This window comes from Fusarium tjaetaba, assembly GCF_013396195.1.
Source record: "Fusarium tjaetaba strain NRRL 66243 chromosome Unknown NRRL66243_c0000280, whole genome shotgun sequence".
In the NCBI taxonomy this organism is placed as follows: Eukaryota; Fungi; Ascomycota; class Sordariomycetes; order Hypocreales; family Nectriaceae; genus Fusarium; species Fusarium tjaetaba.
The window spans coordinates 70,186-88,255 of record NW_023501476.1 but is presented as its reverse complement, the minus strand read 5'-3'; the positions used below and the strand labels follow the sequence as shown (position 1 = coordinate 88,255).

At 48.2% G+C, this 18,070-nt stretch overlaps 7 protein-coding genes across 7 annotated transcripts; 4 read left to right on the top strand and 3 right to left on the bottom strand.

Annotated features, from left to right (window-relative positions):
• Nucleotides 1–29: 29 nt before the first annotated feature.
• Nucleotides 30–3,892, bottom strand: FTJAE_11363 (uncharacterized protein; the record flags this gene model as incomplete). Its single annotated transcript, XM_037344298.1, has 2 exons — nt 30–3,416; nt 3,470–3,892. 2 exons carry the CDS (start codon nt 3,890–3,892, stop codon nt 30–32), a joined length of 3,810 nt encoding a protein of 1,269 aa, XP_037201613.1.
• Nucleotides 3,893–4,397: 505 nt separating this feature from the next.
• FTJAE_11362 (uncharacterized protein) lies at nt 4,398–7,670 on the top strand (the record flags this gene model as incomplete). Its single annotated transcript, XM_037344297.1, has 1 exon — nt 4,398–7,670. The coding sequence occupies one exon, from the start codon at nt 4,398–4,400 to the stop codon at nt 7,668–7,670; it is 3,273 nt and encodes a 1,090-aa protein (XP_037201612.1).
• Nucleotides 7,671–9,155: 1,485 nt separating this feature from the next.
• On the top strand, nt 9,156–11,864 carry FTJAE_11361 (Rho guanine nucleotide exchange factor scd1; the record flags this gene model as incomplete). Its single annotated transcript, XM_037344296.1, has 6 exons — nt 9,156–9,595; nt 9,643–10,535; nt 10,609–11,036; nt 11,090–11,562; nt 11,611–11,618; nt 11,683–11,864. 6 exons carry the CDS (start codon nt 9,156–9,158, stop codon nt 11,862–11,864), a joined length of 2,424 nt encoding a protein of 807 aa, XP_037201611.1.
• A 66-nt stretch (nt 11,865–11,930) lies between these two features.
• FTJAE_11360 (uncharacterized protein) lies at nt 11,931–12,863 on the bottom strand (the record flags this gene model as incomplete). The annotated part of the gene is made up of 1 exon (XM_037344295.1): nt 11,931–12,863. The coding sequence occupies one exon, from the start codon at nt 12,861–12,863 to the stop codon at nt 11,931–11,933; it is 933 nt and encodes a 310-aa protein (XP_037201610.1).
• Nucleotides 12,864–13,309: 446 nt separating this feature from the next.
• FTJAE_11359 (metabolite transport GIT1) lies at nt 13,310–14,937 on the bottom strand (the record flags this gene model as incomplete). The annotated part of the gene is made up of 4 exons (XM_037344293.1): nt 13,310–13,633; nt 13,688–13,984; nt 14,041–14,414; nt 14,472–14,937. 4 exons carry the CDS (start codon nt 14,935–14,937, stop codon nt 13,310–13,312), a joined length of 1,461 nt encoding a protein of 486 aa, XP_037201609.1.
• An 879-nt stretch (nt 14,938–15,816) lies between these two features.
• FTJAE_11358 (epoxidase subunit A) lies at nt 15,817–16,795 on the top strand (the record flags this gene model as incomplete). Its single annotated transcript, XM_037344292.1, has 4 exons — nt 15,817–15,975; nt 16,031–16,205; nt 16,263–16,484; nt 16,536–16,795. The coding sequence occupies 4 exons, from the start codon at nt 15,817–15,819 to the stop codon at nt 16,793–16,795; spliced, it is 816 nt and encodes a 271-aa protein (XP_037201608.1).
• A 630-nt stretch (nt 16,796–17,425) lies between these two features.
• FTJAE_11357 (metal dependent phosphohydrolase) lies at nt 17,426–18,067 on the top strand (the record flags this gene model as incomplete). The annotated part of the gene is made up of 1 exon (XM_037344291.1): nt 17,426–18,067. One exon carries the CDS (start codon nt 17,426–17,428, stop codon nt 18,065–18,067), a length of 642 nt encoding a protein of 213 aa, XP_037201607.1.
• Between the last annotated feature and the right edge of the window lie 3 nt (nt 18,068–18,070).

Below are 18,070 nucleotides of genomic sequence, written 5' to 3'. Positions count from 1 at the left end.
CGATCCAACAACTGCATACCAGAACCCTCTCATCTCTGCTTCTGTTGCACTACGATATACCCATCTACGACTGCACTCTTCCCCGAAGCATCCACATCTAATAGTGATCTCATGCCTTGGACCGCAATTTTCTCCCCAGCAGTGCTTTGACTGTCATTTGACCACCACCACGCGGCCTCGCCGGCAGGGACCATACTCGCAAGTGGCATTTGAATAGAGCTTGATTCATTGCATGGTACCTCAGGTACCAAGATGGGGCCGCAGGTAAAGAAAGCTTCCATGTTGCCTAGTGCTTCTGTTACCGCCCATCCGGGAAGCGACACCGGTTGAACAGGAAATAGATCGCCTGAATACACGTGCCACGGGAGGATCGGATCAACAACACAGCTGATTCGCACTCTTTGTGTGGAATGAGCAGCCATAATATTGTCTGTATCGCCTGGGATGAAGTACGGCGTGAGGGATATGGCTGCCTGAGCATTCTGTGCACTCTCAGAGTCCGAATCCGCACCTAACTCGGCAGCCGTGCTACTGAAAGCTGTGATGGATCCAGTGGACGGAAATGTTGCCACTAGGCCGTCAAATGCAGCAAGAGAGTTTCCTAGTGCAACTTGAAATGTGTAATCCGTAACTGCAGGCTCCTGTTGAGCTGTAGACTCTGTCAACAGTGATGTATCTGTCAAGGCCGGAGTGGATAGCTCAATTGAGAGGCCAACATCAGCAAGACAAAATGGACGTCCAAAAGCAGCGGGAAGCAGATTTGCAAAGTCCCCTGCAGTCGAGAGCAGTGAATCGGTTGCGTCTGCCATCATGGTGTAGATAGACAGTGCTAGATCAGCGTCGGTGGAGAGAGCTTTGACGAGATCTGCCAGTCGGCCTTGGGGTGTGTTCGTCTTGATGGCATCCGGTATGGTGAATGTCGAGTCTTGAATACGGACTTCTGCAACAAACCCGCCGGTACCATCAAAGATCTGTATGCATTCGTCGATGTAGTTGGGCACAAGCCAACCCCAGACAGGGTTATCCCACTCGCTGGCGACTGTAGCTGTAGGAGCCCCCGGTATCATATAGCTGGCATTTAACCGTGAAGGCTGATTAATACCCGGCGGGAGCTGAAAATAAGGACAACCATTATTTTTTGTATCAACAGATGTTACTGTGTTTGCAGACCCATCTGTGGTGACATCGCAAGTGAGCATTGGCGATAGACAAGGGTACAACTCAGTCGGCCAGGGATTTACAGCTGGGTAAGTCGTTGGACCACCTTCGGGCTTCACAGCAACCACCATTTGCCCGAATTTGTCGACCAGTGTTAACCGTGTGAAACGGGCCTGGCCATGAACAACAGGTTTGAAGGGACTAAAAGCGCTGGTATAGTCAGGGTGCAGGTTCGTTCCGCTTCCATAAGGTGCCATCCCATGAAGAACATTGACCTGACTCAGGTCATCGGCGGAAATACCCAAAGTGGCGAGGAGCTCCTTGCTTGGGGAGCTTGGTGCAGGATAGTGTCCTCGCCGTAGCGTGAGCAAATGATCGGTAAATCCGCCTATAGGAGTTGACAAATACTCTAACTGTCCAGCAGACTGCAGAATGGAGCTGCGATCCGCCTCTTTAACTGATCCTGGCGGTTGCAAGTCCAAAAACTGACGAACACTTGCTTGGAGAGTGAGACCAGCTTGAGGGAGAATAGCTGCTCGGCCACTAATTCGGCGTCGGTCCGCACTTGCTGTTGGATCTTTGGCCAAAATATTGTTCGGGTTGATCTCCCACTGCCAACACCCCGTTGTTGTATCAGGAACGAAACTCCAATTTTGGAACGGAATATGATAGTATTCCAATTCCCACTCCAGAAACAGAGGAAACCAACCCTGCTTGCTATCTGCGTCTTCGAGATATGCATAAGCTGAGGCTGGCCAGGTCTTCTTTGATGAGTCTGGCTGAAGGAAATCGTTGAGCAGTCTTGAAGCTGTATCCGACAGAAATGTGGGAAACTTAGCATCTCCCAAGTCAGTGAGAGTGCTGCCCACTATATCAGAGCTACCATTTTCAGGCAGAACCGGAATATCAGAGGCTAATCGCGCTGCCACTGCTTCGTGAAAGCTATTCGGCCATCCATTTGACGTACCCGCAAACAGTACAGTAGGGTCTTGCCGCCGTCCAAATTGCCTTGCCTGTGTCTGAATGAGACTGTTACCGCCGAGCTTTTTCTCAATTCCGGCTTTGGTAGCCGCAACAGCTTTTGATTGAGTAGCGATGGTGTTATTCAAGACAGCCAGTCGAGCCACTGCTGTTGTGGCGGCACTCTGCACAATGGTGCGGTTCTGAGCATACATAGGACTGGGAAGTAGTGTAAGGGCCACAGCATTCCACCAAGCACCGTATAACTGGCGCAAAGTCTGTTCCTTCTCCTGCACGCAAGCATCAATCGCCATCTGCTGCTCGTTGAGTACTTGCAAGGATGGAAGAAGACTGGCGATAGTAGATAAATCCATGCCTTTCAGTCCATTTTGCTGAGGCTTGTTAGGAAGCTTCCAGACTGAGCCACCCGATGTAACAGAGTTCCAGCCAGACGAAGCTAGGTCCATTGCTTTGTGCACCTGATCGACACTGTCCCCACCACCGTTATAACCAGATACGGTGATCGCAGATAATTGGTCAATGAATTGCATGACTGTCGAGTCAACACCGGATCCTTGTGCATTCAGGAGGCCAGACAATGCATCTAGCGCGTCCAAGCCAATGGCGACGGGTTGGGTGGAAGCAATAGCCTGTTGGAGATCCGATGAAGGAGTGACTAGGTTGTACTCATCACCACCCCATTCAACGTTTCTAAGAACGCCATGACACACGGTCCTTCCTGTATCTGAACTGATGGCTTCGGTTAGAAAGTCAAAGTCTGAAGTCGGTAGTGTCACTCCAAGGGCGCTTAGGATGTCCTCATTTGTTGGGTTGGTACCGCTTGAAAGGGTAGTGCTGAGAACAAGAGGGTCCAAATCCATGTCTGAATGATAGCCAATCACCATATAAGATAGGGTCTGGGATTTGTTGACATCGCTACCTTGCCGGAGATCGTGAAGATCATCCAGAACCGAAAAGACACCAATGTTGGTGGGCTGCTGATCGACGAAGAATTCATCTCCTGGCTGAACTAAAGTCAATGGCTGCGATCTATAAGTGTAACTATTCTGGTCACTTATATATGAACTCAGGAGTGAAAATGAACCGAGAAAGCTGCGATTCTGAGTGATTGGCTTGGTGGGATCAATGGTTGCAGACGAAAGAGCCGCCACGTCGTAGGGTTTCCTAAACGAAGGGTCACTGACATCGCGAAGACAATCGCTCTCAATAATCAGAGCTGCAGCTGGATCTGAGCCATTTGTTCGAATGACAACCCAGCGATTTGGGACAGGTCGAAACTGTTGGTAGATGTAAGTCATAGTACGACCAATGCTAGGTTTCAATGGCTTACTTGGAAATTTGGGTCTCCAGGGCCAGTCGGATTAGGCGCGGCTCCTTTAAAGCCTCTTCGGATCCTCTCGTCCGCATCAAGGGAGTTGTTCTCAGATGGGGTGATGCCAGCTCGGAAAGCCTGCGGCATGCACCAAGAGACATAGACTCCCTCACGCGAACTTATAGGTTGTCCTCCAAGCGTAGAACTCTCACTAGCTGGCGTGGTCACGTCTACGAAACGTGTGTTTACTCGGCAGTCAAACTTGGCCTGATTAGAAGTATCGAGGTGGTCGATCAGGTCGTAGGCAATGGGTGACTGAGCTCCGTCGAGGCGGGCAAGATCTGGCTGAGCTAAGGGAGCCAGGGAGATGTTGGACTTATTGAAAGAACTGACCGAGAAGGCCTCGATGGCCATCGGAATTACAACGACATTAGTAGTCATTATGTTGTCCTTGTCGATGATTCACTGTATTTGATGATTGACTTGAAAAGATGGAGAGCCTGAGTTCAGGACCATGTCGAGACCCAACTTAGAGCTATACAGTCGTGGTTAGCGTCTGCATAACTTTATGCCAGATTGCCTACCTTGATTCCTCCAGACCGCACAGTTGAGCATACTGTGGTTTAGCTGCAGATATGATAAGACTATTGATATGTTCACCGCTGATTTGAGCAAATAAAAACGACCCTGGGACGTGATGTGAGACACAGCTGAGAGACAGGAATTTGCGCTAGACTAGGTACATGCACAGTGCGTGCGATTCCAGGACTGGTGGCTTGGGCAGCATTTATGGATTAGTCTCGACCCTTGGCCCAGCATGCGATCAACGTTGACTTTATGGTCAGCCAGCATAGGCACCATTTACTCATTCTGCACAAGTTTTAACATCCTGAATACTGTATCTCATATTGAATCGTCAATCGGGAAAGGCCATCAAACTCTGACTATGGAACCTGAATCGCTTCAACCCAACCAGGTTCAGCTCTGGTCTTCACACCTGCCCAACTTACAGGCTGGTGACTACACATTCACTGCAACACAAACCATTCAGCCCACTTCGGATTCCAACGACCTGAGAGAACTCTCTAAACTTACGCAAAGCCTTGTCGTGCCGGGACCAAAGTTCAAACTTCTGCATTCATCAGACATTCATAGCGTATATCCAGTTGCTGGGAGTATTGAAACAGGCGCCATATTACCGCATGTGACCCTTAAACACTCTACACTGGCGTGGGAGCGGCAGGTAGTATTTCCTGGTGACTATGCGGCAGACGGCAGCAGCAACGTCCCGTGGCTTGCCGTTCTGTCTTTCACGGAAGATGAGCTCATCCTAAGTGAAGGTGCTGCTACTGCCCTGGGTTTCCCTTCAGGCACAGTACCATCGAGATATGGAGCTGTTGCGACCACGGCAGGCCAACTCAAACTACTCAAAAACAGCATCGCATCGCCTCTTTGGTCTTCCAACTTCGATGATGATTACACGGACACCGATCCAGTGGACGCCCTATGCATACCGCCTACCTTGTTCAGAGAACTTTTCCAACCAGTCACTGGTGGAAAGGCATATAACGATATCGTGCCGTATCAGTTCATGGCACATGTGCGTCATTCTCATAGCAGCAGTGATATAATCAGTATCGTCATTAGTCCTCGCAGTGGACCAACTGAACTCATCAAACCTGCTCGGATGATCTCGCATCTCATCTCTTTGGAGGGAATACCTCGGCTTGAAGTCTCTAGCAGTGCTTCCTCTGTGGCCCTGGTGTCACTACATAGCTGGGACTGGATGTGCACGCCCCCAGCGGGTCCTACTACTCCGAAGGATATTCTCGCCGCCCTTGGTAATACTGTCCAGCCTCTTTGCGTCCCAAAAACAACCTTATCTTCGATTGGTACCTCAACTACCTCTTCTTCCTGGCTGAACAACCGACTTGAAGCCGGGTACACTATAAAACATTATCAAGATGCTAGTGGCAATAAGGCGACTTGCATTCTTCGTGGGCCATTAACACCCGCCCCTGAAACTCCTGATCCATCCTTCGGGAGTTGCAGTTCGGACAACGGCAAGGACCTGTTGAGATTTGATTCTGCGACTGGCTTGCCTGATATCACTATGCAATCCGCTTGGACACTAGGTCGAGCAATGGCTCTTGGCGACAAGTCATTCTTGGCCAGCTTGATGCGACTTCGAGGCAAGATCCGAGCTGAAGCAGTCCGCGCAGCAAAGGCAGCTTCGCGTGATGCAAACGGCGCCGAGAGCTGGACAAGCAAAGGGATATTGGCGAACCTAGCTACTACCCTGGCCAGCATTGCCAAAGCGCACTCTGACACCGCCTACAGTACCGTCACTGGTCCTGTGCGCTGGACCAACCAGCAGGAGAGTTCACAGGTGCAACAGCGGCAGCAAATCGTGGACTTTGCTCATTTTGATCAAGCTACGTATCTCAAGCAGCTCGGGACCGTTGTAGATGCTTTCTTCGCAGCTACTACGCTTGACGCAGACGCCTCAGCCGTTCAGTCATGGATACTGGGGAAGCTCCTCCTTGGAGGCATCCCTCCGTCATATCTGGTCATGACGCCAGATCAGTTTCCCCAAGAGAGCATTCGGACCTTCAGCATTGACTCAACTTGGGTCGCTCTTATGATCGACGGAGCACTTAGTCTAGCAAACCATCATTCTCGTGATGGCGATGACGATGCGATCCGGAAATACATCAAGCATGCAATCAACAATTGGCTTAAACAACCACTTCCCGATGAACAGGCTATTCAACAGCCACCACGATGGGGAGTACTCCTTCGAAGTAGTCTGGTGTCCTCTTTTCCAGACTTGAAGGTCGTAGGGTCCAGCACGGCATACTACGACCCAAGTTCAAGCAAGCCCTTTTTACTAAGGAGGTTAGCCCCAGATATTTTGCTATGCCTCTCCGACTTCCGACCAGGCGACTCCGATTTTGCGTATCTATGTATATCCCTCCCGATTCATCGACAGACGTATCAGCTAGGCGAAACATTCACATCGTCGATATTGTCTGGCGACTTTAAGCTTCCGCCCACGTCATCAGCTCCATCCACTTACGGAAAGGATGGGACATGCCAATGGACAAATACGGACCATAACCTTCCCTACGATTGGACGACAAGGATGTTGGATCCCTTGAGCTACGCGCAGCAGATCTATTCCAAGTTGAACGGATCATCTAGCAGTATTGACTCAACAACCTTGGCTCTCTTTTTGGGACGACCGACTCCCAGTTTAATGCTAGAGGTGGGCAAATTGACCGGACCACTTCCCGTGACGCCTCCGTCATATCTTCCAGTAGCATTACCAACTTTCGCTGCCCCATCTTCACCCTCCAAGTCTACAAAGGGATCAGTAAGGTCAAAAAGGTCTTATTCAAAGGCACAAGCTTCATCAACTCTGAAAGCGTCTTCGGCAACATTTTCAACTCAAACCATTTCCAAGATCACCAATCCCGACATCACTCTAGTCCTCCTCACTAGCAATCAAGCGTATCATTACGGTTGCCCTCGATTTACCAACATCAGCGATATTTTCACACCCCGGGAACGAAAACGACTTTCGACTCTCAATGGGACTGGATCGCAGGGTTCTGCAAAGAATGATATCGTCTTTACCCTATACGACGACTACCGTCGCAATGGACAAGATCCCAACATGAATGAAGGGGTTGAATATATCAGAGTCGTCATTCCCGTAACTGGAACCTGGCTTGGGTCCAACGAGACGATCACACTTCCAGCAGTTGATGAGGCTAACGGCTCCAAGACTGATGTTAGCGTCGATACTTCGCAGCCCACGTTACTGTTTATCCCTGGATCCTTGACATCACCAATTCTACCAGGCGTGCGTTCGCTTGACCAATCCCAACAATGGACTTTTCGTCGATATCTTGCACTCTCACGCATGTACAACGCACCGGAGCCTGCAGATGGCAGTCAAGTCTCAGTGTCTTCAGACGATCCAGTGGTCTCCGTCCTTGTAGTCGAAGGGAAACCAAGATTTGACTTGGCTGGAGGTTTCGAGGATGCAAGCTTCGTCCTTGAGGGCGCACTTCTCCTGCCCACACATTCAAGCAATCCCTACGTGTTGGCTGGCGTTGGAATAAACATCATCTTCAAAGCCAAGGATACTGCTGTCCAAGAGTTGTTAGTTAATGTTCGGCATGTCGAAAGCCATGATACTTCAAAGGAATGATTTCGCCACGGTTAATGAGCTCCTCGTTTCATGGCGAGAGCGGGATACGCCTACAGCTCACTTAGGGTAGACATTGATTTAAAAGGTTTATTCGAGGGTTCATGAGAAAAGAGCTAGGCCAGGATCAAACAATCGGTTAGGACAGTAACCTGGAAGTAATGTTACAAGTCCTGAATGAGTTTGGATCAGTTTCAAGAACTTGAGCGTACTGAACAGACTATAAAGTATAAAGTCAAGGCATGATTCTACTTGATATCCTGTATCTTTCTCTACTATATTCCAAACAGTTCAACATCAACACCCTGTCTCAATCAAGATGAAATTTACTCTCCTCACCCAAGCTTCTCTAGCCATCTCTTCCCTTGCCGGAGCTTTTGCTAACCCGACTCCTGAGATATGCCTCGCTGAGGCGTCATAAGCTTTAAGTATCAATCAAACCCGACTCCTGATATGTCCACTGGCAAGTGGTCCGCCCAACGTTGAGGATATTTGTATATTAACTATGTAGCAGGCTCTGAAGTAGACAAGCGGGCAGACTGTTCATTGACAGTTCATTATACCAAAGTCTGGGTCGAGTCCGGTTTGGATCGATATCGAATGTGGCTTATCACTGCCCCTCGCAATGATAAGCACCTCCAACTTTACTGCGAGGCAGGGTCTAATGTCTTGTATCTCACAAATCTCCAATGCTTCTGGTGAAGTGATGGAAAATACTATATTGATGCAAGCGTGGCCCGAGGCCCTGCAGGACATAAGTATGTATACCTGGTTCTAACTGTTTTCCTTGCTGACTTACAATCTCTAGGACCATCCAAGACACACACTCGGCGATGTGTGACGGCTTTGAACGACTCACTGGATGTAGCACAAAGAGAGAGTTCTAGTCTAACCTAATACTTGGAAATCTTAGTTGGACTCTGCTGGGTACTGATCGTACGGTAAATTTTAAGTCCTGGACCGCAGTGAAATATGTATATAAGTGGTGAACTTAGAGGTCAAGCCCATGTGTATACCAGGTCTATTTTATGCCTTCAATTAAAAAGCTTCGTGACTTATTATTGATTTCATATATATGATCGCAACAATAGGTACTCCGTAATGTTGGCACAATCTCAGCCCGATAATGCTGGGTAGTAGATAAATACCCCGTAACAGGGTATAATCCCTGCAGATCCTTGCTTTATCCCGGGCCAAGCAGCGGATCACATCGAGCAACATAGACAGCCACTTATGATCAATACCAACTTACAAATAAAAATTGTGTAGCTTCATTAAACTTTCTCTGAAGGCGAATTTCTATACACTGAAGTCACAAGCGATGTCTGCTTTGTTGATCCTTTAAACCTCAGCCGTTGATTACATAACCCTGCAGGGCTGAACAGGGCTTGGCATTTCATTTTCAACACAGCCTCAATAATCAATAATGTTGTTTCAGGCTCCCTCTCGCCACCCACTTAACCCTAACCTCAACCTCGCATCCCCAAAATGTCTGATCCGTTGAGTGTCGCCGCTTCGATCGCAGGACTCATCTCAATCACAGTAGAGGCCGTTAAGTTCCTCAGCCCATATGTGTCAGCAGCGAAAGAGACCCCGCAGGTCGCGGCGCACGTCTACTCTGAAGTCCAGAGCACCCAGGTCATACTGATGGGGCTTCAGAGCCTGACAAAAAACCTCAGGTCTGTTAACGTTCAGCACGCTGCCCTGATCGAGGTGAATCAGGTCGTGGCGATACTCACAGACGGGGTTCTGCTTTACTCGGAGCTGCATAAGGAACTTCAGTCCTTGTGGAGTAAAGATGGCGTGGAGAAAGTACCGCTCAGAGGGCGTTTACAGTGGGTATGGAAGGAGAGTACCTTTGTCACACTCTTGAACAGACTGCAGAGCTTCAAAAGCTCAATGACACTTGTCTTGATGATTCTGCAAAGGTGCGTTTATCGGGCAATGACTGGGACAACGTCTAATTCATTTTCAGTGACTCTTGCCAAACAGCAAAAGAACACCAGGAGCAGCTCTCCAATAACGTCAAGGCCCTTCTAGACAATAATAACGCTCTGTCTCGCAGGCTGATGAATCTAGAGGACGCTTTGGATGCTCAGACGATTATTTCCAGGCGCATGAGCATCCTCTCATTGAGCGCGTCTCCATCTGGAAACGCAACTCAGCAATTGACTGCAGAATCACCAGTTACATCGATCACCACCGAGAACAGCCTTGCTATATCCAAGTTTGACTTTGAAGACGATCTTGAGTCGTCACGCGTATATCGCCGCGCAGTGAGAGAAACCATGGACTATTCATTCCGGAGCTCGATTGCAAGATCACATAGTTGGTCTGTCTTCTCGGTATTGAGTCTAGGTGATGTATCTATCATGTCTGTTATCGCATTGCCGGTGTATCAGGACGATATCACCAATGCGGAGCACTATGATTTCGGAGAAGAACCTGCTCCCAATGCTGAAACGCATGCGACAGTCACGGGCCAGCCTTTGTTGATAGAATGCCTTGAGCTGAAGCTCAAGCTTCTCACGATACCGGGGATGTCGAGGTACTTTGATGAAATACTTCACTCTGCTGATGACTTCTCTCATCTCTGGTCAGTGCTTGAACAAGCTACACCACTGGCTATTCTTGCTCAGGCTTTGGACCCGACTCAAAATTTAGATGTCGGTCTACCAGAGGACCTTACCGATAATGCCAGGAAAGAACTGGTTTTATGGTTTGCTCAGTTCTGTCACGATAAGCTCGATATCCAAACGAGGAATCTGATTACAGTCCAGGATCTGATGGGGGGTAGCTCGTATAGCATTTTCAAGGCAAGGTCATATGGCAATACTGAAGCCCGAAAAGTTGCTAACTGTACTGCAGGTCATTTCACTCCTTTCAAATATCACCAAGAACTTGATAATCTCTGGTCCTCATATGAACCATTTGTCTTCAGTCAAAGCACAAGTCGACGCCCAGCCCCCAGAGCTTCAAAAGCTACTCACAGAGCAGCGCCAGTTTGTTCGGGATCTCGATGAACTCCTTGAGATGAAGGACCAACTTGAGATGCTTTCGGGCAACATATTTCATTGGTCAAGAGACCTCGCAGCTACATATGTCACATTCGGTCTTATTATAGAACGGAACCTTTTACTTCCATTAACACATCAGATATGGGCTCCAGCATTTGACTTTATTCTCATACTCATGAGATACGAAGCTTCATATTGTGTCTACTATAGCCGTCATAGAGCCAGCATACAACTTTGGCTTAAAGAAGGACGTTTCAAAGATGAAGATAAGACCAGAGAATCACTGGCAAGATGTTTGTATCTCTTGCCCACAAGAGCCAAAAGAATTTCTATGCTATTTGATTTCTCAGAGGTATATTCTCATCAAAGCACGTACCCTAATACTTGGATACTAACATCATTCAGTACTTGAAAGGCCAGCCAATGGCCACAGAGGAGCAGAAGAAGGATCGCAGCAGGTCTCAGTCTTCTATTGCGAAGATTGTTTCTCAGCTACAGGATAAGGATATATCTAGGGATACCGTAACGGCTGTTCAAGAGCTTCAACAACGAATAGAGGACTGGAAAGGCATTCGTCCAGGAGATCTCGGAGAGATGATTCTCTGCAAAACACTTTATGTGACAAAGAGTTCCAAAACCCACCTGGTGAGCTGCCTCTGCATGACACTCTCCATCACATCTAACGTCCCTGCAATAGTATCACGGGTATCTTTTCCAGAACATGCTTCTCCTTTGCAAAGAGGCTCGTGGTCAAAGCTCAGGAGAGTCATCGTTTTACAGGTCGAAATCCTCATCCGAACAGAAGCAGACAAAATTTATACTGAAGGGACGATTCCACCTGAGACATATAATCTCGGTCACTCCAATATCCAAACATGGTATGCTCCCCTCCTCTTGAGGTTTATCACTGTCACTCATATAAATAGCAACGCATGTATGTGAGGTTGAATGGGGGGCTGAAAACAGCGATAAGTCAGAATTCTCACTTGTGTTTGCAGTCGAGTCTGAAATGCGAACGTGGGCATCGAAGATCGACGAGTATAGAATGATGGCAATACTCATGGCAAGGCCAAAGACTGATTCAGAAGAACTGGATTCCCCAATAGATGAGAACACTGGTAGAGCTTTCCCCTGGGGGGTGAGTAAGGAGCCGTGGAAGCGCTACGGATTGATAAAATAGTCAATTGGGCCTCCTCAATGCCTTAGCTTGGGATACTATAACCTATAAAACGATCAATGAGTATCACTATAGAATAATCTCCTCAAATGTCACCGCATCGACATTAGCCTCAGCATTAGCACAGCTGAATCCAATATAGACACTAAGATAGCCATACTGATCCAGCTTATCCTGCCTAAGTGAGCAACCAACACTCAGAGGAGCCCATTGCCCATCAGCAGTATCGGCGAAGACTGTCACTGCGCCGCCTTGGACGGGATTGATGTTGATGGGGTCTCCATAGTAACAGGCGACAGCCATGGCATTGCACCCATCGTTGAACTGGCTATGGGTCGCATAGTCAACGCGGAGCCGGGCAGAAAGACGATAGAGTCCTGCTTTGAGAAGAGACTTGTCGATCTTTTGGTAGACTCCATTATTGACTGACTCGCCCTCTTCCGAGACATCGAATTGGAGTAGGGCATAGGCTGGACCTTGGTAGGGAGACGAAGAGCCAAGTTGAATGGGTCCGTTATCTGATAGCCAGGGGTTGACTGTTCCGAGATCGAAGTTACCGTTGATGAGGAGTTCTGTTGGCTCTGCTTCGGCGGTTGTGGTGGCTGTAGCGCTCTCGGCCATGGTCCTCGTGCCGTCGGTGGTGGTTGGTGCTGTAGTAGCATCACTGCTGGTGACTACTGTGGTGTCGCTGCTACTGGCGCCTGTCGTACTCTCGCTGTTGGCAATAGAAGTTGACGCCTCGCTCACGGACGCGCTCATAGTTGTTCCATCCTCCGTCAAGGTGGTTGTTGTTTCTGTCTCTGGTATCGTCTCGGTTGCAGTAATCGCAGTACTGGTCTCGATGGTAGTGGAAAGCGCAGTAGTAGTGTCGGATACAAAAGTGACAGAAGCAGTCTCAGTGGCAGATGTTACGATGCTCTGCGGTTTGCAAGGGCCAGCATTGACAGAAGCTAGCAACACCAGGTTTGCAAAAGCAGCCGCAATTAGCTTGTTGGATACCATTTTGGCAGGCTTCCGAAAACGACAGAAAAAACAAGAAACGACTGTGGTGGCTTTGTAAGAATGAGTGAACCAAGAAGACGAGAAAATACAGGACATTCACCAGTTTTATTTCAGTAGACTAGAGACTTGGTCAGGGGCATACAGACAACTATTGGCGACCTAGCGCGATTAACGGTCGGGGCACCCAATAGCGCCTCGATAGCGCTGATATCTCCCTTATGTGGACCAATGAGATTTCCAGCTTCATGGCTGGCTTCACATTTAAAATAAGAAATCAATTCAAAAAGTAAGCTTGTATTCGGTAGTGTTTTCATCTTTATTCGTATTCCACCTCGCTTTGTAATCGCTCAACAGGGCGGAAGCTAATTATATCAAGACATGCATTTTCGCGTACGCATCAGCGAACTGTTGGTATCTTGTCTTCAGCTTCCTAACCAGATACCGCTCTAGTCCTTCGACACTTCACCAAATGATCCCTTGTACCCATTCTGCTCCAGGTACAGTCGGAATTGAGCGTCTTCGCTCTCGAGCTCCTTGTCCTTGTCTGGAATGAGAAACCATGAAACAAGTCCACCCACTGCGGCAAAGCCAGCTCCGATGAGAAATACGGCCTGAATGCCTCGCTGTTTGTCGGAAAAGGAATCTTGGATTGGCGTAAAAGCTTGTGTCCCAATCGCCGCACCAGCCTTGCCCATTGCTGCTGCAAAGCCTAAGAAGTGACCTCGCAGAGGTGTTGGGAAAGACTCTGCAGCACAGAGAAACGTGGCGACCTGATTCGAAGTTAGTCCGTTTCACAACAGTTACTCTGAATGTTTGGGACTTACGCCAGGGCCCATCTCTCCTAGTGCGTTGAAGATGCCATACAGCACAATGAACAAGGGAAAGACAGACTGGATTGGGGAAAGCGCGCCACCGATGATGAAACCTAGGATCGTCCATCCGAGGAAACCCAGAGTCATGGTTTGTCTGCGTCCAATGCGGTCCATAAGAAGTCCTCCAACGACGCAACCGGGGAGGTAAAAGCAATTCACAACTGTACCGAAACCGATGTTCTGCTGAAGTGTGTCCTCAGGATTCAAAGTAGCGATGATCGTCGAGCTGAAGATTCCGAAAGGATATGTCTGGAAACAGTATCAGCAATCTAGACACAGTTCAACGATTCAACCGTGATACTCACCACAAAGTCATAGAAAAACCAGGCCAGTGATGTTCCAAGCATCGGCTTCCAATATCTCTTGATGACAAGCAGGTACGGTATGTCCTGCTTGATCGCATGCTTCTTGTATTGTGTCGAGTCAAACTGGCGAAGTCGAAGGAACAGAAGAGCTACTGGTAGGATAAAGCCGATGCCAAATTTGATTCGCCACACGCCGTCACCAACATGTTGATGATAGGCTGCAAGCACGATTAATGCCACGACACCTGCCATGACAAATCCGAGATCAATGGAGAAGTCTGTTGCAGCGGCGACCAGAAGTCCACGTCGACGTCTCACGAATGAGGTCTCGTCTGAAGCTTCAGTACTTCCTGTACCGCAAGTAGGATATTCGCCTACAGGTTTCATCAGTCAAATCTTTTTCTCAAATCGAGTCCCTTTTTGGCACTTACCACCAGCACCAAACCCCGCAACACCTCGTCCAACGATCATCATCCAGAACATGCCCAGCTCAGTCTTGCCATGCGCCGCAGTAGCCAGGATGATACCCAGAACCAAGAACAAGGTAGCAAACACTATACCAGTCCGTCTACCAAGCCTATCAATAGCATAGCCAAAGAAGAGCATGCCGAGGACTTCGCCGATAAGAAATGCATTGGAGAGTCGAGTCTTGATCGAGCTGGAGAAGCTGTCGGGGTATAGCTTGGCAAATACCGGGTTCATGTATCCAATGATCTGCGCGTTGTAGCCATCTGAAAATAGAGCGAGGCCACTCGTCAGGATTGCTGTAATGGCTGATAGGCGAGACTGGGTAGGAATCTCAACGTCTGTGGCGTTGACGACAGTGTTGTTTTTGAAGGATTCATCATCTTGTTGGCTCTTTGAAGCACCCGCGTCTGGAGAGACCTTGCTATCCATGATGCTGGTCTTGGAACTGATAGTATTGGAATGATCTTTCTTGGGAGATAATATCCGGCAATATGCTTGAGGAGCTCTCAACTTATATATACAAGAGTTAGACTAAGGATATCCTCGCTTTGCAACACCCTCCTTCTCGTATAGTTTGAAATACAATTCTGTTCAAAGACGGACGCTCGCGTGCGCTGATTGTAGAACATTATTGGAGGTTCATACGAAAGTTGTTATCTTATTCAATAGCCAGATGCTCAATGAGTGCACGTGGGCAGCGTTGTTGGGTTTGGTTGGGCTCGATTGTCTTTATATTAAGAAATGGTTGCCGATGCCCCGACGAGAATTTGACGTCTACCCTTGCTCTCGTCTCCATGTTTAAGACACCGAAACCTTCCTAATTCCCGTCTGCTCACACTAGGCCTAGCTGGTACCCGTAGGTCTGATCTGAAGTGGGCCATGCTACTGTATCAACTCGAATGCGGGTATAAAACAGCATTAGTCTCGGTTACTCGGCATGCTACAGTTGCATTTCTGTGTGCTTCTCTGGGCCCATGCTGGAGTTTCCCGTCTCATTGCTTAGAGCAGAATGCCCGCAGTGGGAGACTAATGCAGCTAGTGTCCAATAGCCGACAGGCCTCGATATCTTATCTCGAACCGAGTAGCGACCAACAGATCATTGATGTCAAATGAGGATGCGCATAGACCTCACGAGACATATTATTTATTGCGACTTGAAGACCTAAAGACTTTGAAACATCATGAGAAATATAAATGTTAACATAACCTGGTCAAGTTGATCAACCCACCGCATATACCTAAGAACTCACGGCTTTGTTATTCCCATTCGGACTTTTCGCTTATATCCATCACGCACAACTTTTCAAGATGGTGATCAGTGATGATCAGATTACCTTCTTCAAGAAGAACGGCTTCTTGATTGTCCGAGACCTACTGGAACCTAACCAAGTCAAAGACTTGCAATCATGGGCTGAGGAAGTCCGAAACTGGAAACCAACTGAGGATTCTGAATTCATGCCGTACGAGGTATGAGACGGCCGAAGTCGAGTATTTTTGAGACGAAGAACTAATTGTCAAATAGGAGGTTAATGACAAAGGCCAAACTGTTCTCTGCCGAACAGAGAACTTTGCCGATTGCCACAATGGATTCAGCAATCTGCTCCGAAGCCCAAAGTTGCTTGGTCTTCTGAACGATCTCGCAGAAGAGCCTATGCTTTTGTTCAAGGAGAAGATTAATTACAAACTCGCTGGTAGTGGTAAATAGAGAGCCCGTAGAGACATACTCATTCTTGTCTAGAACTGACCGTTGGCAGGCGGATTCGCTCCTCATATTGATGCTGTTGCCTATACGCACATCAAGGATGTCAAGCACTTGACAATTCTTCTCAGTGTCGATCCTTCAAATATTCGCAATGGAGGTCTGGAAGTTGTTGATGGAAGCCACGAAATGGATGTTCCCATTAACAAAGCCACCAACTGCATTGAGTCGACTTGGGTTGACTCTCAGACCTGGACTCCTGTTGAACTCGAAGCTGGTACGTCACCCAGGTTCTATATATACAGTACCGTGAACTAACAATTCTAAGGCGAATTACTCATCTTCACTTCCTACCTAGCTCATCGCAGCGGTGCCAACAAGAGTAGCTCTGACCGCAAGGCTATCTATGCAACCTACAACCGCGCTTGTGAAGGGGATCTACGCCAGGGCTATTACGAGCACAGGAAGCAGGAGTGGCCAGCGACGCATATGCGAAAGGCTGGCAAATCTTATGAAGCGGGGGCGTTGACGTATGGCTTTGGATCTCCTATGCTTAGCGTAGATGCCGGAAAGCAGGTTACATTTTAATCGACTATATCCTAGCTCAGTTTTAGTTCAGCCTGGTTTTTAAATCACTAGATATTCCTCCAAGTCCTCTGTTCGATGCTCATTTATGTCATGGGTCCTAAAGAGTCCTAAAGTTAAAGGCTGAAAATATGAAAAGAAGACCTAGTCGCAGTCCTTGAGGCCAAAGTCCGGTACCTTAACACAATACCTGTATGGCTTTGACCTGTAGGGCTATAATTTCCTGAACAATAGTTGATGCTGATTCTGTAATATCCCCCTTGATAATCGTAGCAGTGAGCTCAACATCTTGCTGCACTCAAGCCTACAGGGGCTTATCACCACTAGAGTCCACTAAACTGTAAATGGCTAGGTTTCTTGACCCCTGTTACCCACTCGAAGCGACAGGCGAGAACCGAGAGCCGAAAATCTTGAGATTTCGCAGATCTGAAACGCAGGGGCCATCATTGGCTCCAATTGCGTTGATCAGGCATGGTGAATGCATAGGTCAGGAATGGTGAGTTGGCTTAAGTAGTAGCTCTCACGAGAATGCGATAAGCCCAAGGCTTAATTTATAACTTGGACTTATTTTCCCGCTATACCAACCCTTCAGTTCAACATATCACTTATCCTTACTTGAGAGTCTACACAATCATGGAACTTCCAACAATTCCCACGCCATCTTCCGTGGCAGAGTATGTCATATCTGTTCTTCAAGCCTCCGAAAGCACACCCTACATCGGAGAGCCTATCTCTCAACTCCAGCATTCTCTTCAATGTGCTGCTCAAGCTGCCTCTGCTTCACCACCAGTGGACGAAGCAACTCAAATTGCTGCATTACTCCACGACATCGGTCAATACGCACCTGCGAAAGACCTCCACAAACTCACCGGCGGAGAAGCCAGAAACCTCGGTGGACAAGCAACAGGCTCAAGCGTCGGTAGAGTCGGGCACGAGACATTAGGTGCACAATTTGTTCTTGCGCTCGGATTTTCTCAAAAGGTTGCGCGATTGGTGGAATCACATGTTTCTGCTAAGCGATATTTATGTGCCGTGGATGAAGGGTACTTGAGCAAGCTTTCTGACGCGAGCAAGAAGAGTCTTGGTTACCAGGGCGGGCCGATGAGTGATGATGAGAGGGATGAGTTTGGTACTGATGAGTGGTGTAAGGAAATGTGCCAATTGAGGGTATGGGATGACGAAGCCAAGATCGAGGGGCTTGAGGTCAGGGACTTGGAGAGCTGGAGGCCGGTATTGGAACGACAATTAGAATCAAGTCAGGGCAACATGGTTTAGGTA